Source organism: Halichoerus grypus, chromosome 2 (genome assembly GCF_964656455.1).
Source record: "Halichoerus grypus chromosome 2, mHalGry1.hap1.1, whole genome shotgun sequence".
NCBI lineage: Eukaryota > Metazoa > Chordata > Mammalia > Carnivora > Phocidae > Halichoerus > Halichoerus grypus.
The window spans coordinates 202747869-202772278 of NC_135713.1; the positions used below are offsets into that span (position 1 = coordinate 202747869).

The 24410-nt window shown below is 60.1% G+C and overlaps 1 protein-coding gene across 5 annotated transcripts in view; it reads left to right on the forward strand.

Moving 5' to 3' along the window:
• The window catches only part of KIF19 (kinesin family member 19), a 26036-nt gene continuing 1626 nt past the window's right edge, over positions 1 to 24410 (forward strand). For 4 of the 5 annotated variants that reach the window (XM_078066025.1, XM_078066026.1, XM_036079027.2 and 1 more), the window contains exons 1-17: positions 1 to 285; positions 2153 to 2233; positions 12936 to 13046; positions 13691 to 13778; positions 14108 to 14244; positions 15278 to 15403; positions 15731 to 15925; positions 17219 to 17365; positions 18888 to 19010; positions 20496 to 20661; positions 21308 to 21482; positions 21599 to 21797; positions 22410 to 22665; positions 22759 to 22880; positions 23235 to 23368; positions 23627 to 23732; positions 23925 to 24021. In XM_078066025.1, coding sequence (XP_077922151.1) covers positions 247 to 285; positions 2153 to 2233; positions 12936 to 13046; positions 13691 to 13778; positions 14108 to 14244; positions 15278 to 15403; positions 15731 to 15925; positions 17219 to 17365; positions 18888 to 19010; positions 20496 to 20661; positions 21308 to 21482; positions 21599 to 21797; positions 22410 to 22665; positions 22759 to 22880; positions 23235 to 23368; positions 23627 to 23732; positions 23925 to 24021 — 2302 coding nt within the window. In that variant the 5' untranslated portion in view covers positions 1 to 246. The remainder of the gene's footprint in view (positions 286 to 2152; positions 2234 to 12935; positions 13047 to 13690; positions 13779 to 14107; positions 14245 to 15277; positions 15404 to 15730; positions 15926 to 17218; positions 17366 to 18887; positions 19011 to 20495; positions 20662 to 21307; positions 21483 to 21598; positions 21798 to 22409; positions 22666 to 22758; positions 22881 to 23234; positions 23369 to 23626; positions 23733 to 23924; positions 24022 to 24410) is intronic. The other variant, XM_078066027.1, reaches the window with a different exon arrangement.

Below are 24410 nucleotides of genomic sequence, written 5' to 3' on the forward strand. Positions count from 1 at the left end.
TCCCCGGCGGAGGCGGCCAACTCTCGCCCGCAGCGCGGGAGGGGCGGGGGCGCAGAGGCGGGCGGCGCCGTCGGGGCCCTCCCCTTGCCCCGCCCCCCGGTCGGCGCCCTTGGCCGCGGGCGCGTTGTTGGTTTCGGGTTGTCAGGCAGCGGCGGCGCAGGGAGGCTGCGAGGGACCCGGCGGCGGTGGGGGTGCGGCTCGGCCATGCCCGCTGTCGCGGCCTGAGCCCCTCCACCCGCCGCAAGCATGAAGGACAGCGGGGACTCCAAGGACCAACAGCTCACGGTGAGACCCCGACAGCCTCCTCCTCGCCCCCCATTCATAGTCCCGGAAACCCAGCCTCTGACTTGGCCGCGGTCACAGCTGTCCTGTCCCCTCACCCCACTAAGAGGACACTGAGGGTCAGGGATGGGACTGTCAGAGAAACTTGCCACAAGTCCTGGATATCAAGAAGGAAGGTCTCGTGGCCATGCTGCTGAGGCCTGAAGTCAGCCTAGCTTCAACCTCACTCCCCCTTACACCTTCCCACCAGGGGAGCCTGCCCCCCACCCCCATCCCCAAAGCTTGTGCAGATGGGTCTCTGGGGCGGGACTGCTCTCTGATCTAGAAAAGCCGGGGGCAGGGCGGGCTTGACTTACCTGCCCAGAGAAGGAAAGTGGGAGTCTCCCGGTGAGCCAGAGTTACCCTGGCGCTGTGGGGTCAGGAGTTTAAAGGGATTGGGAATCACAGGTGGGTAGACAGGAGCCCCGGGAGCCAGAGTTGCTGGCATGGGGTTGAGAGTGGCTGGTTACTGGGTTACAACACAGATGCTGTCCAATATTTCAGACAAGTGTTGGAAGCAACCAAGATGTACCCCCTCCCTGAGCCCTGGGGGCTGGGACAGATGAAGTGGTGTGAGTGGGGGTCTCCGGGGCAAGTAGAGACTCACGACAGACCCCTGGGGGCGTCTGGGTGGCTCGCTCAGTTTAAGCGTCTGACTCTTGATCTCAGCCTAGGTCTGGATCTCAGGGTCAGGAGCTCAAGCCCCACGCTGGGCTCCATGCTGGGTGTGGAGCCTACTTAAAAAAAAAAGGCCCCTGATTATCAGTAGTGCCATGTCAAAGCACTAAGGGGCAGGCTCAGTGGCCCCAAAGCCACTGCCCCTTCCACCCCTCTCCCCATCCCCTAACTTCTGAGGCCTGGGAAGGGAAGGCTTCGTCACCAGCAGGTGGGTCATAATGGAATGGGAGGATAATGCCGCCCCCAGGAACCCTACCTCTATAGGCTGAGCCCGGGGCTCCAAAGAGGAGCTTGACCGCAGCTCCAGGAAAACCTCAGGCTCTGGAATATTCTCTTTGGCAGTTTATAATGTGTCTCTTGAAAATGGCTACTTTGGCCTGAGTGGTGTGCCCCCAGGACAGGGATGGAGGGTCCTCCCTCTCCCACCCATGGGGTTGGGCCGAGGAGGCCGGTAAAGATGATCTGACAGACAGCAGAGGTCCCTCGGAGAGTGATGTTCTCACTCAGCATGAGGGTCCGTCAGCGATACCGACACGTTCAGCAGGCATTTCCCCTTGGTCAGCAGAAGAAATGCACCCCCTTGTTGTCTGGGGAGCCCCATGCACAGGATGAAGACCCATCAGCTCCTACTGGCTGGAGAATCGAGAGAGAAGGGAGCACCCCATGGTACTGTGCTGGGTAGGAATGTGGTCAGGGGCTGTTAGGACGTCAAGGTGAAGCTCCGGGGATCCGGCCCCGTCCTGCCGTCAGCCAGGCCTGCACCTGCCTCATTCACAGATGCACACACAGGCTACTCCAGTGCCAAGGCTCCAAGTTCAAAGCCCTGGGGAGCTGCAGGTGCTTAATTTGGGCGTGTGACTGATGCAGGCTGGAGGAGCAGACCGCTCTTTCCCCTGGGGCTCTCCCTGAGCCCCGGGCTCCCCGGGGAAATTCAGACTCCGAGGTAGCCTGCATGCCGTGGACCTGCTCCCCTCCACCCTGGCGGTGGCCTTGAACCACTGAGTTTTCCTTAAGACCAAGGAGGCCTGGGATGGCCACACAGGGGAGAGAACCCAGGGGGCTTGCCCAGGGGAATCCTGGGGTCCTCTCATCCTTCTGTCTGTCCAGCCAGGTCCTCTCCTTCTAATCTCAGGGGTCTGGCCTTTCCTCGTAGGTGGCACTCCGGGTCCGGCCCATCAGCGTGGCAGAGCTGGAGGAAGGAGCCACGCTCATCGCCCATAAGGTGGACGAGCAGGTACCCCGGGGCTGTGGCCAGGAGCCGCAGGGCAGAGGTGCTCACACGTGGCAGGGCAGGCACCTGCTCACTGGGTGGGGCAGGAAGGCTCCCTGTGGCTTGCAGTGCAGCATCACCCTTCCTCCATCCACCAAACTCTTGGTTATGTCATTGATGACATTGTCAAGGAAGCCAGGATTCTTATTCCAAGAAGCCTTCCCAGATTGATCCAAGGAGAGCTGAAAGCTTCCCTCGTGGGGCTGGGCCCTGAGCTCCCCAGTCCAGCCGTAAAATTGTCACATACCTTCCGTGTGCCTGTGACATGACTTCCCCCGCTCAGCAGGTCCGCTACACGTGGAGCATGTCTGCTGCTCACGGAGCACGGATCTACATGGTCTAGAGCTAGAGCCTACCTCCGGTTCATGTTTTGCAAAGGCTGTTCGTGTTTTGTAAAGTCTTGGGGTATCTGGTTGCTCTCTTGGTCCTCATGTCACTGTGATGAGGTGGGCAGGGTAAGTCCCACCCCCATCTGCACAGGAGGCAAATATTTACCAAGTAGCCACAACACACTGGGGCAGTGCTCAGAGCTGGAAACCACAGTGAGCAGACCCTGCCCTCGCTCCAGTACCTTCCAGTCCCTCACAGGGAGACAAAGCGCTAATCAGAGAATTAACCCCAACAAGGGCTGCAGAGAAATGCGTGGTGCTGTGAGGGGGGCTTGAGCCAGCGCAGAGGTCAGGGAGGGCTCCCTTAGGAGATGGTGCTTGAGCTAAAACAAGAGAGGAGGAGGGTACTTTGGACGTGCGTGAAGGGAGACGCTTCAACCAGAGGGACTAGCAGGTGCAAAGGCAAAGGGTAACAGAAAAGGCCTGTGTGGCTCCAGTAGGAGCGAGAGGGCGGAGAGGCATGAGGTGAGGTGGGGGACGTGGCAGGGGCCCGACCGCACGCTCTTAGACCATGGCCAGGATGTCTGGGTGGGCAGGTGAGGACGCAGGTGCTGGGGTGGGGGTGGTGTGGTCTGGGTCTGGGTGGGCACAGTGGTGAGGACGGCTCGGTGGCTGCCTCTGCTGGCTTCTCCTGAGTGTCAGGGCTCATCAAGATGGCAATATACACTGGCGAGTCTGAGAAGTCCAGTGGCATTGCCCCATTCAGAGAAGGGCACACGTGGGCACCTGCTTGGCCCGGGCCTGGGGCCGGCGGGCTGGACTCAGGAAGCCCAAGGGCCATGAGAAGTGAACTGGAGGCAGACCGTCCAGCCCACAGTGCCCACCTCCCTCTGGGCTCCCCTAGGGACAGGTGCCCCTCCAGCCTCTCCTCAGCTCTGGTGGGCACAGCAGAGCCCGGTGGCACCAGCCTCCTGATTTCTCTCTCTCTCTCTTTTTTTTTTTAAGATTTTTTTATTTGAGAGAGAGAGAGGAGGAGCAGAAGGAGAGGGACAAGCAGACTCCGTGCCCGATGCCGGGCTCAATCTCAGGACCCTGAGATCATGACCTGAGCCGAACCAAGAGTCGGATGCTTAACCGACTGAGCCGCCCAGGCGCCCCTCCTCTGTTCACTCTTGGGAAAGGGTAGCCTTCCTCAAAGACCTCGGAAATACAGGGGATAACTGGGTGGACCCTATGTGTCTGGGTAGGCCAGGTGGGAGTAGGGTGAATACACCTGACAGTCATGCAGGGTGGGTTCTGCTGTTGCCAACTGTGGCCTTGGACAGGTTGCTTCTCGGAGCCTCAGCCGCCTCATCTGTAAGTGGGGACGGCCACCATAATGCTCTCTCGAGAGGGTCTCTGCGGGTTAATGTATGCTCAGTGCTTCCCCAGTGCCCGGCATACAGTAGGAGTTTAATAGTTGTGAGTGGACATCATTAACTAGTGACTGAAAGCTCCCCAGAGCTGCTGGGTTTGCCGACGAGAGGGGCCAGCCTGATGAGCCAGAAACCTCCTTCCCGGCAAGGACCACTCCCTATTTATCCAGCTTGTCCCCAAGAATATCAGGTCCTCAGGGCTGGGACAATGATGGCTCTCTTTCTTGGCGGCTCCTGGCTCCTGGCCGGCGTGGGGGCTGAGAGATATTAACTGATGTTGATGGAAACGCTCTGGTCTAGGGTAGAGCCCACTGCGTGCCCACACGCGTCAAACACTGGCTCCTTTCTGTCCCTGCAAGTGGAGAGGGAGGGTCCGGCCTGATCTGGCCGAGCTGTGTCTCTGAGAAGGTTCTGGGCTGGGCAGTCCGAACAGGGCTGCTCCTTTGTCAGCTGAGAGATGCAGGGAGGGTCCCCTGAGCAGCGTGGGCTCAGGGCTGTCAGCACAGACTCCGGGGCCTGCAGGGAAAGCTCTGGGCTTGTGCCCTCGGGCACCTTCTGTCCCCACTGCCTCCAAAGATGGCTTGCCTGGCCTGCATTTTTGGAATAGCTGCAGCAATTGGCAGGCTGGGAACCTCCTAAAACCCTGCCATCCCTCAGCTGACAGAGAAGGCCCTCGCAAGTAGGAGGTGAGACACAGGAGTCCAAGAAACAGAATGGACAGCCCACTTCCCTTGCCTCCCACTCTGACCTGTCTCCCACCCCCAGACCTCTGTCCTTCCCCAGCGACCTGAGGGAGGTTCGGGGATGCAGGCTCGGCCAGCTTCATTGATGCGCCAGCTGGTGGGTTATAGCTTTGCTCCTTCCCCTGAGGTCTGGAGCCTGGAGGGCCTGCGGGGTGACTTTGGGAGCATCCCCAGGACACCATGGCCATGGAGTCTCTTCCTGGCGGACATGCAGGAGGGTCCAAGCAGCCTCACAGTGCCCTGCATCCTCTGAAGCAGACGTGTGCTTGGAATGAAGAGTTGCCCTGTACCCACCTCTTTCCTTCGCTCCCTTGCCTGTGACCATCATGGCCTGTGTGGCCTGGTGCCACAGAGGGGCTCCCCAACCCAGCTTCTGGCCTGGGGCTCGGGCTGTGCCTCTCCTCTGTGTTGGGTGGGTTACTTTTCCCCTGCTGGTGCCGTTGCGGGCCTGGGGGTGAGAGAAGCCGCTGCATGGTCAAGCCTCTGGAAGCCCAGAGGTCACTGTTGAGAGCCCGGCCTCCTGGTGGTCAGCGGGAAGGCGGACGCTGCCACAGCCCACCATCAGTGGGTTCTGAGCTGGGAGAGGTAGACCGAGGACTCGGTCACCCACTGGCATGGGCCACTGGAAGGGTCCTAGGACAGCCTCCCCTAGAGCTAGGCATCGTTCTGGAGACGCACAAGTGTGTGGCGACAAGACTCTGCAGAGCTGGACACTCCCACAGGCAAGGTGCACTCCGGGGATAGGAGGCCGGTGCGCCTGGATTCTGGGGAAGCTGGAGTGAGGGTGTAGATTTGTAAAGGGGATGGTCTGGGTGCCTTGGCAGGCTTGTGGTCTGAAGGCCCCCTTTCAATCCAGGACCAAAATCGTAAGACCTTCGGAGGTTTTTGGAGGCTAATGTATGCACAGTGCTTCCAAGTGCCTGGCATCCAGTAGGGGTTTAATAGATGTTAGTTTACGTAAGGACTGAAATACAGGATGGTTTCGAGCCTAGAGGTGAGTGACACTCGGCCCACCTCCCGCCTTCCCGCCTCCTGTGTCAGCTCTCAGCCCAGTGGTCCCTGAATGGTCACCTCCCCACCGATGTGTCCCGGGAGGACTGCTGCTAGCACCTGAGGTGGGGCTGGACCCTGACAGCGGAGCTCTCCGGGATGCCATCGATGACCACAAAGGGAGGGCAGGTGCAGGCCGAGAGGCTGCTGGGGCCCCGAAGTTCCCGGATGGAAGCAGCTCTATCTCCTCCCCTCTATTCCCCGCCCCCAACCAAGACCCCAGCCTGCTGAGCCTCCTCCCAGCTTTCCAGGCTATTTACCTACAGGATTTAAGTCACCTGACAATATGTGTAATCCCATAATTGGCCTTTATCAGCTCCAAGTCCCACTGTCACCCCTGGGCTCCTGGGGTCCTGTCAGAGGAGCCACACCCAGGCCCTTGGGGCCCTGGCCGGCCTCCAGCCTCTTTGTCCTCATCAGAAGACAGGGTATTAAGAACCTGCTCCTCTGCCCTCACCCACCCCCGCCAAAGGGCTGTTGAGAGGCTTACAGGAGATGGTGTGAGGGAGAGCCCCAGCCACACACACAGCTCCCACTAGGGTGACAGGGGCCGAGGGTCAGACATGAGTGCTGCGGGGGGCAGCCCGCCTCCAGCCCGCTTCCCTACACACCCACCCTCCGGATGCTTCTCAGCCCGCCCATTGCCCCAAAGAGCTGAGCCCTGTGGGGAGTGACTGGGAAGGGATCCGCGAGTTCTCCCCCGTGCGCTGCCCCCCACAGCCCTCTCCCCAGCCCTCTCCCCAGCCCCTCCCCTCCCCGCCCAACAGCTCATCTCCTTTCCGTCTCTGTGGATCCGCCTATTCTGGATACTTCATATAAATGGAATCTTGCACTCTGTGGTCCTTTGCGTCTGGCTTCTGTCACTGAGCATCATGCTTTCAAGGGTGGTCCCCACTTCTTGGCTATTGTGAATAAGGCTGCCAGGATGTAAGGATCCTCACACCTCGTGACTGGGTGGGTGCGAGGCAGGTTCCAGTTCAAAAGGCGGATATATGCAGCCTCACTTCCCCCAGAGATGCTCTGCATCCTCGAGGTCATGCCTCCCCTCCTCCTGAGCCTCAGGGCCCTCAGAGTCCTGTAGCCCCGGGGAGGGGGGGGGGCTGGCCAGGTGTGGCTCAGTGCTGAGCAGCCCGCTGGGCCTCGGTGGGTTCATGAGCTCAGCGGGCTCCTCTCTGGTCCTTTCCGGCTAGCCTGAAGGAGACACCCTTCTTGGGATCAAAGACTCCATTCTTGAGCACTAACAGCACCGTACATTTACAACTAGAAATATGACCAGCAACAAATTCTCCTTCTTAAAGAAAAAGCAAACAAAAATCCAGAAGCAGCCTCACAGGGGTGATACCCACCTGGAGTCAGGCTTTCGTTTGGCTCTGCCTTGTTTACACCCCGAGAATAAATGGGCTGCATGCAGGTTCCCTGGACAGGAGATGGAGTCTCTGAGACTGGGGCCTTCCCAGATTCCGATTCTCTGCCGGCAATCCTGAGTAGGCTGGGTGTGTTGGTATGATTTCTTCTTTAAAGGCTGCGGCCCCGTTGGCCCTCCCTGACTTCCAACCGGGAAGAACTTGGGCCCAGAGAGGCGATGCCGTTTCCTCAAGGTCACACAGCAGTGTTGACCCTAAACCCAATTTAGGGCACCCCTTCCCTTGAAGATCTTCACTGCCAGTCTTGGAGGCTCAAAGAGGAAGGATCTAGGTCGGAGGTTTTCAACCGGGGGCGATTTTGTCCTCCAGGGGACATCTGGGAATGCCACAGCTGGGAGGGTGTTGTGTTACTGGCATGTGTTACTTGCGGGGCGCAGGACAGGTCCCCTAACAGTGACCCAGCCCAGAGGGTCAGTAGTGCCAAGACTGAGCAATCCTGGCCTACGTCTCGCCCTTTGGAAGCCAGGAAGGAGCCAGTTAAAACTGCAAAGCGGATCAGAGCTCCAGCAGCTTCAGTGGTGTGTGGCAGGAAGAACTGCTACGCTTTGTTCGGGGTATTTCTCACCTAGGAGATGCTGGGGAGGAGCCCGGTTCTTCACGGGCACAGAGTTTACAGACACTGTCCCCCTAGCCTGAGGCCCCCTACTTCCCTATGGATCCTGGGTGTCCGGGCTCAAAGTCTGGAACTATGGAACGGTCAAAATCTGCACTGAATGAAGAGCAGGTCTGAGAGGGAGGCAGTGGGGGCCTCTGCTGAGTCAGGAGGCCTGGCTCTGCGGGGGCAGAGCCCACCTTCCCTGCTCCTGGCCCTGCCTCCTGCCCTCTCGCCAGAGTGGGGAGGCCCCTGTGTATACGGTGCAATCCACGTCCCCACTGAAGCCTCCTAGGGGCAGGTGGCCAGTGTGCCATGGGCGGGAACATTTATGACCCAGGGATTGTGAAAGAGAGGGCCCCCATGCTGAGCCCACCACCTCGGGGGCTGAGGGAGGGGCTGAGGCTACCCACCTTTACAAGCCCCATCCCCCTCCCCTCCCCGCAGCAAGTGAGACTGCCTTGGGTGGTGTAGGGTTTGCAAGGCTGAAGTAATGAAGTATCACAGACTAGGCGACTTTAACCACAGACATCGATTCTTCCACCATCCTGGAGGCCAGAAGTCTGGAGGGTCCCAAGGGAAGGGTCCGTCCAGGCCTCTCTCCTCAGCTTGCAGATGGCTCTCTGGTCCCTGTGGCTCTTGAGGTCCTCTTCCTTTGATGTGTGTCTATGTCCAAACTTCGCCTTTCCAGAAGGATACCGGTCATACCAGATTTAAGGCCCACCCTACTCCGGTGTGACCTCATTTTAACTAGGTACCTCTGCAATGACCCTGCTCCCAAACAAAGTCACGTTCTGAGGTTCTGGGGGGTTAGGACTTCAACATTTGAATTTGGGGAGGACACAGTCCAGCCCATACCAGGTGGGCATTGGCCCAGCCAGGCTGCTTTTGGTCCGCTCATTCACTCGGGAGGCAGGGGTGGTCAGGAGCTTGGGTTCTGGGACCAGACAGCTCCCAGGCCAGCCAGCTCTGTCCTTGGCTGCGCAGCTTTGGGACATTACCAATATGAGTCCTCATTACGACGGAGGGATCCTAGGAGTGTCTGGGAAAATGTGTGCAAAGCACTTAGCACCACGCCTGGTACGCACAGAGCTCCCCCAAAGGCAGCTTTATTCAGCAAACATTGCTCAGGCGTACGCTGGGCGCCAGCCAGGATGACGTTTAGGGGGTGATTGGAGGCTGCGCAGGGGCCGGGGACAGCATGTGCTCACAGAGGGGGCCCAGACGGCTCACCTCTATGGCCATCTTGGGCCCGAGCTCTGGAGATCCGGGGAGCGAGGACAGGTGGGAAATTCCCAGAGCTCTGCTCCCAACCCTGCATTTCTCACAGGAACCGCCCTCCCGCCGGGGATTCTGAGCCGAGAACCGCTGCCCACAGCCTGCCTCTCACCCCATGGCCTTGCTCACGCTTTTCTCTAGAATGCTCCCCTCACCTCACATCTCTGCCAACTCCTGCTGATCCTTTAAGACTCAGTGCTGGCACCACCTCCTCCAGGAAGCCTTCCTGGAGTGGTACTGTGGATCAGTGCCCCTCCCTACACTCTGACCGCCTCCTGCAGAGTCAGACCTGGGGAAACCACACCTCACTTCCTCTCTCCCTGGGCCTCGCCTACTGCCTGGGACATAGAAGCTTCCCCTGCCCTGCATGCCCTGTGCCACTGTCTGGGACAGCAACCCAGAGCCCCCCCCCTCCCCACCCCTCCCCGGCTCAGCCCCAGTTCACCTGGCTGAGGGGCACAAGGCCTTCCTTGTATGCCAGGGTGGACAGGGATGGGGGTGATGCTCGGGAGGTGGGGCGTGGGCTGGGGACCCAGGTAGATGGGGACCCAGACAAAGACCTCTTTAAGAGGGGTCACGGCAGCTGTGCTGACAATATACTGATTCAGGAGCCCGGATATCAAAGGAACCAAACGTCCAGGGTGCCATGAACTTGGCAGTGCCCGGAGGTTGTTTGAAGGTGATCAGTGGGTGATGAGCATCAGTGTGTGCTGCTCACCCTCCCCTGCACCGAAGGCCCCCAGAGGGTGCCCCTCCGGCTGCCGGCCCTGCCCGCGTCAGCAGGAGGGCTGGTGCCCGAGGGGTGAGAGTGGGATCGGCTGGCCGGGTTCCTGTTGCCTCCCACTGGGGCCCGTGCCAGGGGACTCGTAGGCAGCGTTATCTTCATTTGGGTCTGAAACTTGATCAGGGCTTATGCTGCTGGCTTTAGGGCCTGAGACGGGAACTGGATCCTGGAGGAGGCTGATAGGGCATTGGCGCTGAAGCCCTGGGGAGATGGCTGGGGACAGGTGGGCACCCCAGGTAACAGCTGCAGGCCCAGATGCCCAGCACTCAGCTCACCGTGGCCACCCAGCCTCTGGCAAGCTGTGAGGGGACCAAGTCAGTGGCCTCATTCTTTCCCTGCACAAAGCCCCTACCCAGCCTGTCTGGAGCTGTCCCCCCTAACTGGCTTACCTGAAATTCCCTGGTTGGATGAGACTTCCAGGTGAAACTCCTGGGGCCAGGCCTCCAGGGGGGAGGGTTGCCTTACCCCCGCGCCCCCGTCCTCCCTGCTCCATGAGAATCCGCGGAGAGGGCCCTGCTGGGACCCCGGGGGTCTTAGACCAGTCTACATGCCGTGAGCACAGGTGTGTACCTACTGCACGCGTCCAGGGAGTGAAGGAGCAGGGCTTGACTTCAGCACACACCTAAGTGCTGAGAGAAGTCTGGTGGGAGTCCCACACAGTGGCCCCCCCAGGAGTGCACCTCTTAAATCCTGGTGCTCGAAGGGGGCACACCCAGAGGGACCCACTGTGGATCTCCCAATCCCGCAGAGCTGGGCTGGGCTCCAGGCTGGCTTCCTGCTGCCTCGCTGTCGGCCCCCTCTGTCCCTCGGGGTGACTGCCACTCATGCCTTTTCAGGGCTGTCACTGGCCCCAGCTTCCCTGCTGGCCCAGGAAGGGAGCTCAGTCACTATCTGTGCACCCTGGGACGGCACTAGGACAGCCCGTCCTCCTCAGTGCCTGGGCCTTTGTTAGGACTCAGTTTACCTCCTTGGTCAGCATCTCATCACAGAGTCAGATTAGGTAGGGCCAGTGCGCACAGTGGGTGCTGGGGCCTCACTTGGCTGGGGGACACCCTCCCACCGCCACACCCCACTCCAGCAGAGGGCATGCGTGGGAGCAGGTTCACAATGGTGGACAGGGGGCCCAGGAGCCAGACCGCCAGGGCTCCAGTCCTGGCCCCACCGTTCCTTAGCTATGCGACTTTGGGCCTCGAGGTTCCCATCTGAGGGTAATGAGTTCATGGGAAAGGGCTCAGTGAAGATGAGCTACCGTTATTACATACTGGGAGGAGGGGCTGGGTGTGAGGGCGCCCACTCCCTCGTCTTTACCACCTGCGCTCCGACTGGGAGTGGAGGGTGCCATGAGGCTGCCACGCTGGCTGCGACCGCTGTCCAGCCCTGGAGCACAGCCGAGACTTGTTTTGCCCTCGCTGTCCAGCATGAGCAACAGGTGCTCCCACTCTCACGGGGCACCCTGATGGGGCAGCTGGGGCGGAGGACAGGGACCCAACCTGGAGGCTCAGCTCCCGAGGGGACTCAGGCAGGCGCAGAGCCCGTGGCAACCTGGTGGCCCCCTCCTCGGTGAGGGTGGGGTGGCCCATCACCTGCATCACCCCCGCTGTCCCTCCTCACTTCCCCTGGAATGAAGACCCTTGAGCACTTAGAATATGCCTGGTGCTCTGCCCCCACACGCCGTACACATTAGCTCAGGGGACCTTCATAGTCTGGCAGGCAGATAATACTCCTGTCCCATCCGGCCAAGGAGGAGACCCAGGCCCAGGCAGGTTAAAGTGCTCACACAAGTCCGCTCTGCTAAGAGTAGGATGGGCATGCGGACCTTGCCCTGACTTACCTCTCCTGCCTTGTCCTAAATCCCTCCTGACTCCAGCCCTCCCATGCACCTTTGAATGTCTTCTGCATTTTCATCAGTCTGGGCACTGTCTCTCCCCACAACTTCCCTAGGCCAAGAACCTCTGGCCAAGACCCAGCCTCCTTCCTCTGCACCTTCCCTCAGTCCAGGACCAGGCTTAGCACACCCAGGACACCTGGTTCAAGGGGCAGAGTGGAGCTGGATGTGGAGCAGGCTTGGAGTTTGTTCTGGAAAATGGGTCCCTTGATCACCTCTGGAGCAGAGGAAGAGCCTGGTGAGGTCCCGTGTGTATCCTCCCAGCCCCACACACATGCATACAGAGCACAGAGACCCCTACCCTGCAGGGAGGGGAGGCCAGCATGGCCAACCTGTACCATCATCCTACCTTCCAACCCTGGGCCCCTCCTTCCACCCCCAGCTCAGGCTCAAGGCTGCAGGGGCCTTGATAAGTCACCCCAAGCCCCCCTCTCTGACACCGATGGACAGTCCCCAAGCCCAGCCCACTTTCCTCACCCCTGTCACCCCACAGTCAGTGCTCTACCCCTGGGTCTACCCCCTGGCTGAGGCCAGGGGACAGGGGGTGAGGAGGGCAGGGGCTGCAGACTTTGAACTCAGATCCCAGGTTTTGAGTCCCAGATCCCCCATTTGCTAGTATGTGAGCTTGGACAAGTGACTTCTTTGGGCCTCAATTTCCTCATCTGTCGAGTGGGAATAATTATGGGCCTCAACACCTGGCCTTGGAGCGGGGGGTTAAGTGAGTCCATGTGTCTAGAGAACTTAAAGCAGGTCCTGACACACCATAAATGTGTCATAAATGCAAGCCATTGTTACTGTTCCTCCCTCTTTGGTAGAGGCACACGGGGCGTGGTGTTGTCCTTAGAGGAAGGCCCCCCCGGGTCTGGGGCCCACGTGGCCTGGGGCACCGTGGCACTCTCAGCTCCTTTGGGGCATTGTCAGTGGTTAGAGAGGCTTCCCCTTGGGTATCCAGAGCCAAGCACCCAGATCAGACACCCCAGAGCTGATGGGGCAGGGCTGCGCCTGGGGCTTGGGGGCCCGGGGCTGCTCAGCTCCAGAGCCTCCAGCAAAACCCACCCCACTGCTTGCCCCGCGTCCTGGGTGAGGAGAGCTGAGGCCAGCGTTGACATCGGTGTGGGCCTGCAGCTCCCTGGTGACTGCCAGACCCCCCTCGGGGACTCTTGCAGATGGTGGTTCTCATGGACCCGATGGAGGACCCTGACGACGTCCTGCGGGCACACCGTTCCCGGGAGAAGTCCTACCTGTTTGACGTGGCCTTTGACTTCACTGCCACCCAGGTGAGGGAGGGCCTGGGCCTAGGGACATGCAGGAGCCCCTCTCCAACCTTTGCCTGCCCCCCCAGGAGGGAGCCCTCAGGGGACCCTGCCACTGACCCGCAGCCCTCCCTCCACCGTTAGCTCTCTGGCTTTCCCCTCTACCGCGTCCCCATGCGTGCAAATGTGCGCACACCTTCATGGCTCGTGCCCAGCCTCCCGCACGGACACCCCCAAGTCAGTGCGTGGACGCCGCCTGACATAGGCACCCCCAAAGCACACCCCCAGGCCGCTCGCCACGGGAGCTGGAGGAGGGCGTGTGAAGCCCATCTGGTGCAGGGAGGAGTCGCGGGGAAGCTGACACCCTCCCGGGGACCCCTGTCTTGCCCATCTGGGGGACGCTCCCGGGAGCAGATGTAATGCGTCCTCGGGGCGGGGAGCCAGTCGTGGGGGCAGGCGTCTCAGGTGTCCTGAGCTCTTTTTCAAGCTGGTGTCCCCCATGGGGTGAAAGCAGAGACCCCCCAACCCCCGACTCCCCGCCCCTACTCCTTGGGCCGAGAGCCCCAGAAACGGAAACTGCTCATGCTGGGGGCCTGGACGGCCAGTGGGCATGTGTGCTCTGCCCTGCGTGTACCCGAGGCCCCTGATGGGTCTGCTCTTCCCGGCAGGAGATGGTGTATCAGGCCACTACCAAGAGCCTCATTGATGGTGTCATCTCAGGCTACAATGCCACTGTCTTCGCTTATGGCCCCACAGGTGAGGGAGGGGCCAAGACCGTGGGACAGGACAGTATGCCCCATTTGTCCCCCTGGAGGAATAAGCCCCCTCACCCTCCATCAGAGAATTACTCTGGCCCCAGCTGAGGCTGGAATCAAGGATGTAGCTGATCCAAACGCCCACAGGGCCCTCTGGCCCCAGAGGCCCCATCCCCAGCCAAGAACGCCATCCTCCCTGCCCCCTACATCCTTGGCCATTTAGGGGGTGCCCAGCCTTGAGGACAGACCCGGGTGTGCCAGGAGCCCCTGTCCAGCAAAGCCGCGCTTCTGGCCCCCACCCTGCTCACCCACCACCTTGTTCTGCCCCAGGCTGTGGGAAAACCTACACCATGCTGGGCACAGACCATGAGCCTGGCATCTACGTTCGGACCCTCAATGACCTCTTCCGTGCCATTGAGGAGACCAGCAATGACATGGAATATGAGGTGTCCATGTCCTACCTGGAGGTGAGCCCTCCCCTGACCGCAGCTTAGGTGAGCAGCCCCTAGGACAGCCACACGCATGTTGTTGGTCCCACTCTGCAAAAATCTGAGGTTCAGAGAGGTTACACAACTAGGTCAACATCAAACAGTAAATGAGGGGGCAGGGATTCAAACTTGAGATCCTAGACCTTGAAAGCCAAGCCCTGCCTATTTTGCCACACTTCAAAGTAGCCTTGACCCTGAGCAAAGACCTCAGCCACCCTCCCAGACGGCTCAGCACCTAGCTATCATCAAGGGCTCCTTCCTGAAAAGCCATGTCTGCCCTGCCACGCCGCCTCCAGGCACTCCGTGTGCATGGGTACCGGTGGGACCCGCATGCATGCACAGGCTTGAACCTGCCAGCCTTCGATACCCGGCCTCAGCCCCCAGTGCCCACCCCGTGGGAGTGCTCGCGCCGGGCAGCGAGGAGACATCAGCGGTGGGAGCGTGCAGAGGCCAGAAGAGAGTGGGCTGCACTCCACCTGGCTCCCAGCTGCCCCGGCTCCCTCCGGGAGCTGATAATCTCCGGGGTGACAGCTCAGGAAGGGCAGTGAGGCGTTGCTGCCAGCCACACTCCTCCAGCCAGCATGGCGTTCACTCAGCCAGCAAGATGCACTTGTGGGGGGTGGTGCAGGGAGAAGTAGCGTAAGGGTTGCCTAGCAACAAGTAGGGCTGGCCATCGGTCAGGTCCCCATCTTCTGCCCAGGGCCCAGCCCGGCTGCAAAGGGGATCCCACTTGGTTCTGAAGCTTTCTGCATCCCAGGTTCTGGCAGCCCAATGTTTCCCTGTGGATGTTGAAGCCCCCTTTACCCCCACCCCATAGAAAGGAAGGGGTCTTTCTCCTTAACCAGAGTTTCCCAGAGAGGAGATTGGAGCTCCCAGGCTGGGGCTCAGAATGTGGGAGCTCCTGTCCCCTTTGTGCTCGGGAAAGATGGGGCATCTGGTCCTTGTCTGGACCTCCTGCCCTTAGTCTCCCATTAACACCTGTCCCCTGCCCCTCCCCCACTGGCCCCATCAGATCTACAATGAGATGATCCGGGACCTGCTGAACCCCGCCCTGGGGTACCTAGAGCTGAGGGAGGACTCCAAAGGGGTGATCCAGGTGGCTGGAATCACCGAGGTCTCCACCATCAATGCCAAAGAGGCAAGTCTTGTGCTGCCAGCGGGGTGGTGGAGAGGGCCATTCACCCCTCCTGGGGGGCAGGAGGGGACACAGGACTGCAGCTAAGGCGGCGCTGCCCGCTCAGCTGGGGCTGGGGCTGGGGCAGACACAGAGAGTCCTGTATCCAAGCAGGGGGCTCTCACCTGCCTCCATGCCCCCTGGCTGCGCTAACCCTGGGGGACGAATGAGGCCACCAGCCTCCAGATGGCCCCCCCCCAACCTGGGCCCCTTCCCAACCTCCAAGATGCAGGACGTGGGGGCAACCCGACGGATCCCCCAGAGAGGTGTCCTTCCCACCCACCCACCTAGATCATGCAGCTGCTGATGAAGGGCAACCGGCAGAGGACCCAGGAGCCTACAGCTGCCAACCAGACGTCGTCCCGCTCCCACGCCGTGCTCCAGGTGGCCGTGCGCCAGCGCAGCCGGGTCAAGAACATCCTGCAGGAGGTGCGGCAGGGCCGCCTCTTCATGATTGACCTGGCTGGCTCTGAGCGTGCCTCCCAGGTGAGGTCAGCTCCCCCAGCACTGGGGAGAATGGTTTTGGGGGGCTGGGGAGAGGGCAGGGATGATGACCTCCCAGCTTCCCCAGGAGATCAGGGGGAGGCCATCCTAGGCAGGGTGGGGTGAGGGGGCCGCCTGGGTAAGGGACTGAGGAATGTCACAGAGGAGCATGACGGGAAGGCTATCTATGGGAAAGGGCTTGGGTTTCTCCAGGAAGGAGACTGGCCGCCCTCGAGGAGGGTCAGTGGGAATGAGAGTGAGTAGGCCCAGATGAGGAGCTGGGAGGGGGGAGACAAACGCCCCCCTGACTCAGGAGGCCCTGTCTACCACATCGAGGACAGAGGAAGACCCATCACCATCTCAGAGCATTTGTCCCCGACACTAAGCCCTGCTCACCTGGCTCTGCAGCCTCTGCCCAACTGGGTAGGCCCAGGTCCCCCCTCCTTCAGGCAAACTGGGAGGTTTCACGATCCCCCAAGGGATGAGGCCAGGTGATGTCACTGCTAGCAAATGCAAGGGACAGGACAGCAGCCAGGGAGAATTAACAGGGTTTCATGTTAGAACATGTGGGATCGGGTTTAAACAGGGGGGATTCAAGAAGTACACCCCTCTGTCCCAGGAAGGCCTGAGCAGCCGGGGGGGGGGGTGCCCCGAGGCCCCAGCCTTGGAGGGCCAGGCAGCTTTGAGCAGAGCCTCCCTGGCCTTGATGGTGTCCCTGCAGGCCCAGGGAACGGAGAGGAACCCAGCACATCACACACGTGCACTCTTCCCTACACACTCTCACACATACACACGTTCTTTCTTCCACACACGCACACACACTCTCTCCCTTATAGTCTCTCTCACACATACACACACATCCCTCACATTCTCCCTCACACACACACACACACACACACAGACTTCCCGCCTTCCCCTGAAGCCCGGGGCACCCTCTGGAGCCACGTGCCCGTGGTCATGCCAGCTCTTAGCTGAGCCACCAGGGAAGCCTCGACCTCCTTCCGTGTCATTCTTGGCGCCGTGGGCCCAGCCCCTGGGGGAGACAAAGAGCCAGACTCTCAGCCCTCCTCAGAAGCCCTCAGTCCGTCACTGTCTTCAGAGGCCTTCGGGTTCTCTCACCTTCTCGAATGCCCTCCACGACCCTTGGGAAGAGGGCGAGACCAGGCCCTCGGTCGCCTGCACATTTCAGAGCCCTGAGGGAGCGGGAGGGGCTTGCGGCCCAGGACGGCCCAGGGCGGTGGGGGAGCCTGTCCCCTGGCCCACGAGGCCGCGTTTCTGCCCACTGCTCCCCCCCAGACGCAGAACCGTGGGCAGCGCATGAAGGAGGGCGCCCACATCAACCGCTCCCTGCTGGCTCTGGGCAATTGCATCAACGCGCTGAGCGACAAGAGCAGCAACAAGTACATCAACTATCGCGACAGCAAGCTCACCCGGCTCCTGAAGGTAGCGCTGCAGCCGGGCCCGGGCGCTGGGCACCCACAGGAGGGCTGCCAGACTTAGCAGATGAAAATACAGGCCACCCAAGGGCGCCCGGGTGGCTCAGTCGTTAAGCATCTGCCTTCGGCTCAGCTCATGATCTCTCGGGGTCCTGGGATCGAGCCCCGCATCGGGCTCCCTGCTCCGCGGGGAGTCTGCGTCTCCCTCTCCCTCTGCCCCTCCCTCCCCACTCGTGCCCTCTCTCTCCCTCTCTCTCTCTCTCAAATAAATACATAAAGTCTTTAAAAACAAATATAGGCCACCCAGCTACATTTGAATTTCAGATAAACAACAAAATTTGTTCTAGTATAAGTGTGTCCCATACAACATTTGGGACATACTTATACTAAAAAAAAAAAATCATTCTTTGTTTATCTGACATTCAGATTTAACTGAGTGTCCTGTATTTTACCTGGTGACCCTAACCAAAGAGTGGGCAGCAGGGAGGGAAAGGCGCTGCACCTGACACCCTCCCCCCCCACCCCCCGCCGGGCTGCAGGTCTGAGGGAACTAAGAGCTGCCTGGATTGGGGGTTCTGGTGGACATCAGCCTCATGGCTCACAGTGTCTGCTGTTTGGGGGCCCACCCCTGGCTGGGCCTCACCCGACTAGCTCCTTTCTTCCTGAAGCAACCCTAGGCATCGGGGGAATACTATTTCCATTTGCAGATGAGAAAACTATGCACAAAGAGGCCAAGTAGCCTTCCCGAGGGCCCACGGTAGTAAGTGCTGGAAGACAGAGTCTGTGGTCCAGTATAAGTGCGGTGTCACCCGAGCCCACCCCCAGCCTGCCGCCATCAGTGTGCCCACAAGCTGGGAGGGGGGACAGTGGCATGATTGCTGCCGTTTTTTAAGAGCAAGGAAGCCAAGGATTAGGGAGATGAAGAGCATGCCTGAGATCACCCTGCTGCTAATTGTGGGACCTGGAGCTTTCTCCCTGCTACCCCCCAACCCCGCACCCAGGGCTGTTCACATGGAACAAGGGAGGGGCTGGCCATAGGCCACATTCATCCTTCATACAGTGGTCCCCGTCCCCCCATCTCTCACTCCAGCCGAAACAGCAGTGCCATCAGCAGTCAGAAATGGGGGATCTGGGGGGTCACTTGAGAGGCCAGAGGGGATGGGACGGAGGGGGAGCCCAAAGGGCACCTTCCCACTCTGGTTCCCAGCCACCGTGGCTGCCGCCTTTCCTCATTCTCTCATATGAGGGGAGGGAAAGGGGAAGCCAGGAGGCCCTGACCTGGATCAGATACTTGAAATTTTCAAATGGAAATTTGGAAAAGAAACCACAAGTGCGAAGGAGGAACAGAAGGAGGGGGGGATATCTGGACCCAGGGGGGTCCATGTGATGCTCAACCCCAGCACCTGTGAGTGAGTGTGTCTGTGAGTGTGTGTGTGTGACAGAGCGAGCGAGAGCGCACAGCCTGGTAGGAGCAGGGTCCCAGGGAGGTGGTCCCCTGCTGAGCGCAGCCCACCCTCCCCGCCATCCAGGATTCCCTGGGCGGGAACAGCCGCACCGTGATGATCGCCCACATCAGTCCCGCCAGCAGTGCCTTTGAGGAGTCCCGGAACACCCTGACCTACGCCGGCCGGGCCAAGAACATCAAGACCAGGGTGAGGGCCCTTCCTGGGCCAAGACTGAAGCCCCTGGAGGGATCCCTGCCACCCCACTCCACTCTCTCTGGAGCTGGCCACTGTGGCACTGGCCTCCATCCCCAGACCCACGTCACCCTGTGCCCTTCCCCGCACCTTCAACACCTGTGCACCTGCCAGGAAGCCCACTGCTCCGAAGGGCACCCTCCCCCTTGTTCAAGGTCATGCGCCCCGTGCCTCATGCCCTCCCAGCCCCACTTTTCATTATCAGATGCCCATTCAGATGTTGACATTTTCAAAGCCCCCAATCTGTCAGGCCAGCGGCAGCCAATTCTGAGCACTTTCATGCATCCCCTCCTTCACTCCTCCAGCGAGGCCAGACTTCCTATGCTCCCATCTTGCGGTTTAGAGAAGTGAGGCTGAAGGAAGTTAAGTGACTTCCCAGCTGGCCAGTGATGGATGGCCCTGAGACTAGAAGTGGCCCTGCCTAGCTTCCAAGCCCACGTTGTCACCCTTGGGCAAAGGCGTTAGAATCCCCGCGGCCTGCTGTAGGAAGCCTCTCTGGACCCGTGTGCATGGAAGGGTGGGAATGGACACTCGCCAGATAGGACTTACGAACACTCCCGCAACACTGCACTTTGCTAGCCACTGTCCCAGGGGGCTTTGTGTGCTATTCCAACCCTCCAGGAACTTAATGGGAGGAGGAGACATGTCCTTGAATATTGATAGTTCAGAATATTATTAATAGCTGGCAAGTGATGCCAACGGTAGGTGCTGAGGCAGCGAGGAAACAGGAAGTGGGGGTGGGCTGGCAGGATCTAGTAGAGCTCTTTGGGGACTGTCAGTGGGACTCTGAAGGATGGGGAGGACACTCTAGAAAGGGGGGGCGGTAGCAGTAAACGTAGAGGTTTCAAGGGCAGGAAGGAGATGGTATCTGTGATAAGGATGGGGACAACAGGACGGTTCCTCAACCAGAGCAGAATGTTCCCGGTGGAGCAGTGATCAAATGAAAATTGAGAGGGATGCCTGGGTGGCTCATTCGGTTAAGCATCTGACTCTTGATTTCAGCTCAGGTCATGATCTCAGGGTTGTGGGATCAAGCCCTGCATTGGGCTCCGCGCTCAGCATGGAGTCGCTTGAGATTCTCTCTCCCTCTCCTTCTGCTCCTCCCCTCACTCATGCACTCTCTATCTCTAAAATAAATAAAATAAAATCTTTTTTTAGAAAATGAAAATTGAGATAGTGGTGGGCCCAGGTGAAGGAATTAGAGCATTTCTCCTGAGCAGTAGGGAGCCACTGAAGGTTGATGAGCAGAGGAAGCAGCATTTTAGGAGTATGGGTCCGGCAGAGGCATGGAGTGTGATAGGTTTGGGGGTCGGAAGCCAGGGGGGCCATGACCGTCATCCAGAATGACTAGGGGGCAGAAAGAGAAAGAAGACCCAGCAGGCTGGCCCCAGCACCTGGGATGACTGTACCTGCCCTGCCCCCGTGCTGTGCTCCCCACAGGTGAAGCAGAACCTGCTCAACGTCTCCTACCACATCGCCCAGTACACCAGCATCATTGCGGACCTGCGGGGCGAGATCCAGAGGCTCAAGTGCAAGATCGATGAGCAGGGTGGGCGGGGCCAGGCCCAGGGCCGGTTGGAGCGGGGTGACATCCGCCACATCCAAGGTGTGTGCGTGGGAGCCCTGTGTTCGTGGGAGCCCATCTCAGGCAGCCCTCCCAGCCTGTATCACATTGCTCAGGGGTCAGATGGTGCTGGGTTCAGATCCAGACTCAGGCTTTTTCTGGGCAGGTAACCTTGGGCTAATCATTCAACTGCTCTGAGGCTTCTTTTCAAGTGTCAAATAGAACGGTGATCTCTGTTTCAGAGACTTAACATTAATTAAGATTATGTGAGATCACACAAGTGAGAGACATGTGAGCATTTAGCTGCGGGGGGGGGGGGGGCCCGCTCCGGGCTGTGAGGCTGTGCCCAGCATCACTGGAATGGGTACCATTCTCTTGTAGATTTGTGTATTTGCTATGGATGGTTTCCCAACAGATGGCAGTAAAGTGTCTAAGGGGAACCTATGGGCTAGTGGAAGCCCAGTTCATACAGAGGAGCTGGAAATCACCTTCGGACCACAGCTGGAAGACAGTGTGGAAGTGGGTGTGGGAGGAGGTAGTAATCTAGGAGGTCTTTTGGGAGGAGGTGGTTGGACAGGAAGTGGTTTGGGAAGAAAGGGATGAAGGAGGGCCCCACGTAGGCCCAGATTTTCCTGGCCTGAGCCTGCTTCCTCCACTGACTTCCTCTACCCCCCCACCCGCTGGGCAGCCGAGGTCCAACTGCACAGTGGGCAGGGTGAGCAGGCCGAGATGGGGCAGCTGCGGGAGCAGCTTATCAGCGCTTTCCAGGAGCAGATGGACGTGCGGAGACGCCTGCTGGAGCTGGAGAACCATGCCATGGAGGTCCAGATCGACACCTCCCGCCACCTGCTCACCATTGCCGGGTAAGCAGCCCCTGCTCCGGGGCTGTTCAGGTCCCACCCCGGGCCTGGGACAGTAGCCGCACACTATGCCCACTATGGTCTGACTCCCCTGTCTCCCTGGGGTGGGACGGCGGCAGCTGGGAGCACGAGAAGTCCCGCAGGGCGCTCAAATGGCGGGAGGAGCAGCGGAAGGAATCCTACACCAAGGATGACAGCGAGAAGGACTCGGACACGGGCGATGACCAGCCAGACACCCTGGAGCCCCCAGAGGTGGCCTCAGCCCGGGAGAGCATTGCCAGCCTGGTGGGGGAGCAGAAGAAGCTGCGGAAGCAGAAGGTGCCTGGGGCTGGGGGCAGGGGAATGGTTTTGGAGGCCCAAGCCAGAAGGGGCTGGGGGTGGGGTGCAGGGGGACTCAGACCTGGGAGCTCAGGCCTCAGATCCTCTGTGACCTTGCTAAATTCCTTCTTGTGCCTCGCTTACTCATCTATAAAATGGGAGTAGTCATGGTGCGGCCCTAGTGGGGTTGTAGGGGAGATTAAATCAATGCCTTTTGCATACCAAGGACTCAAAAAATGGTAGTCAGTATTTTAATTCGGGCTTTCCAGATAACAGGATCTTTTCCTTCTTCTGGAGCATACCCAAACCAAGGGCTTCGGGGCGCCATGATGAGCTCTGAGGGCATCAGATGGGCTGGGGTGGGGCAGATATCCATGGGGCGGATTCCAGGGGCAGGCTGTGGTCCGGGTGGCAAGAAGGTGGGCACAGAGGGGCCATTTCGGAGCAGCCCCTGGTTGCAAGGCCCAAGACACAGCTTCGAGGGTTAGCCTCAGAATGGGGAGCTCGGGGGCTGGAGGGGCGCGGACAGGCTCGGCGGAGGGCTTCGGGGTGGGGGGGGACCAGCCCCCCTCGCACGCCCGCAGCCTGGCGCTGACCCCCAGCCGCCTCCAGCTAGCGCTGGAGCAGCGCTGCCGAGAGCTGCGCGCGCGGGGCCGGCGCCTGGAGGAGACGCTGCCGCGGCGCATCGGCTCCGAGGAGCAGCGCGAGGTGCTCAGCCTGCTGTGCCGCGTGCACGAGCTCGAGGTGGAGAACACCGAGATGCAGTCGCACGCGCTGCTCCGGGACGGCGCGCTCCGCCACCGCCGCGAGGAGCAGCACCGCAGCCTCTGCGACCAGATCATCCAAGGCCAGCGGCAGATCATCGACGGTAGGCCCCCCGCAGCCGAGCCACCCAGGGGCCCTCCTCGACCCGCGGAGGGTCCCAGGGCACGCGCTGAGCCCTGCCCCTTCCCCCCCGCAGACTACAACCTGGCCGTCCCGCAGCACCTGGAGGAGCTGTATGAAGTGTACCTGCGGGAGCTGGAGGAGGGCAGCCTGGAGCAGGCCACCATCATGGACCGGGTGGCCTCGAGGGCCCTGCAGGTGGGAGCGTGGGCAAGCCTGGGCCTGGGCCTGAGCACCTGTACTGATGGAGGGGCTGATGCCCTAGGCAATGCCTGCGGGGAGCTGGGGGGGATGGGACCAGGCAGGCCGGCGCCCCAGGGAGTCAGCTTCCCGTCCTTCTTACCCACCCGAGGAAGGCTCCCGTCCCAGGGCATTCTTCTCTGGCACTTGTGTATCCCGTGTGAGCCAGAACACAAACCCACTGCTCTCCCCAAACTCCTAAGCCAGGCTACAGCCCTGGCCACCTTGTGTGCCTGTCACCCTGTGCTGTCCCCTGGTCCAGGACAAATCTTCTGACTGCCCTCCCCCCCCCCCGCACCCTTCCCTCCCCAGGACAGCTCCTTGCCCAAAATTACCCCAGCAGGAACCACGCTGACACCGGAGTCTGAGCCGGAGAGTGTGAAGACGCTGAGCTCCGAAGTGCAGCGTCTGCAGAGCAGTGTCCTCCCTCCCCTCAGCACGGAGAGGTGAGGCCAGAGACCACCTCCAGCCAGTCCTGCCAGCCTGAGCCGCCACCTGCTCCGCCATGTCCCAGGGATGCCAACCCAGATGAGGGTTGCTTGGGGAAGATGGGGCAGGAATGAGAAAGGGAGGAGACGGCACGAGTCTGGAGCCAGGATGCCTGGCTTCTCCCTTCACACAAATAGCTCTCCCCTGGGGTGGGGCTGGGACCTCAGTGGGACCAGCCAGGTCAGTAGCCATCCATCCTCCTCTGCCAACCTCAGTGAAGCCAACCGCGTGTTTAAAGCCAGTCCCCGAGCCTGGCAGGTGAAGAGCTCCTCTGTGCCCACCCCACCCCCCATCCAGATCGGCGGCCTGGTGACCCAGGAGGTGAGCACTGAGCACCGCTTGCCCTGGGTTCCACTGCTGGGGGGCGAGAGCACAGGGTAGACACCCAGGGGTTGGGATGGAGCCTTCCCCAAATGGCCCTCACCCCTGAGGCCCCGCTGTCTCTGCTGAGTAAGACATGGGGTCTAGTGCTGGGTCTAATGCCTTTGTCTTCTCAACCACTTCCCCCCGCAGGCCCCCGCTCAGGACAGCCTGGTCAGCCTGAGCAGCCGGATCAACTCTTCCCCTGACAGCAGCGAGAATCTGTCAGAGATCTCCTTGTCCTACAAAGGTGTGCCCCTGCCAGCCCTGTCAGCGTGAGCCCGGCATCATCTAAACTGTTCCGGGTCACCCAGTCCATGCCCTCCTGCACTGCTGAGTGCACCCACACCTTTGGTGCTACCCATTCTATAAAGAGACTCCAGTGCCCAGAGAGGATTAACCACCTGCTCAAGGACACACAGAGAGCTGAGGACACAATCAGAAGTCAGAATGGGGACCACATGACACTTAGGATCCTGTTCCCCCTTCCCACCCAGTAATAATTCTAAGAGCAAATACAGACGGCATCCCTACCCCCTAAGCCCATTTTCTCAATTAATCCTCACAATAACCCTATGGGGTTAGTTTCACCATTCCCAATTTACAGAGGAAGGTAAGGCTCAAAAACTTGCCCCAAGT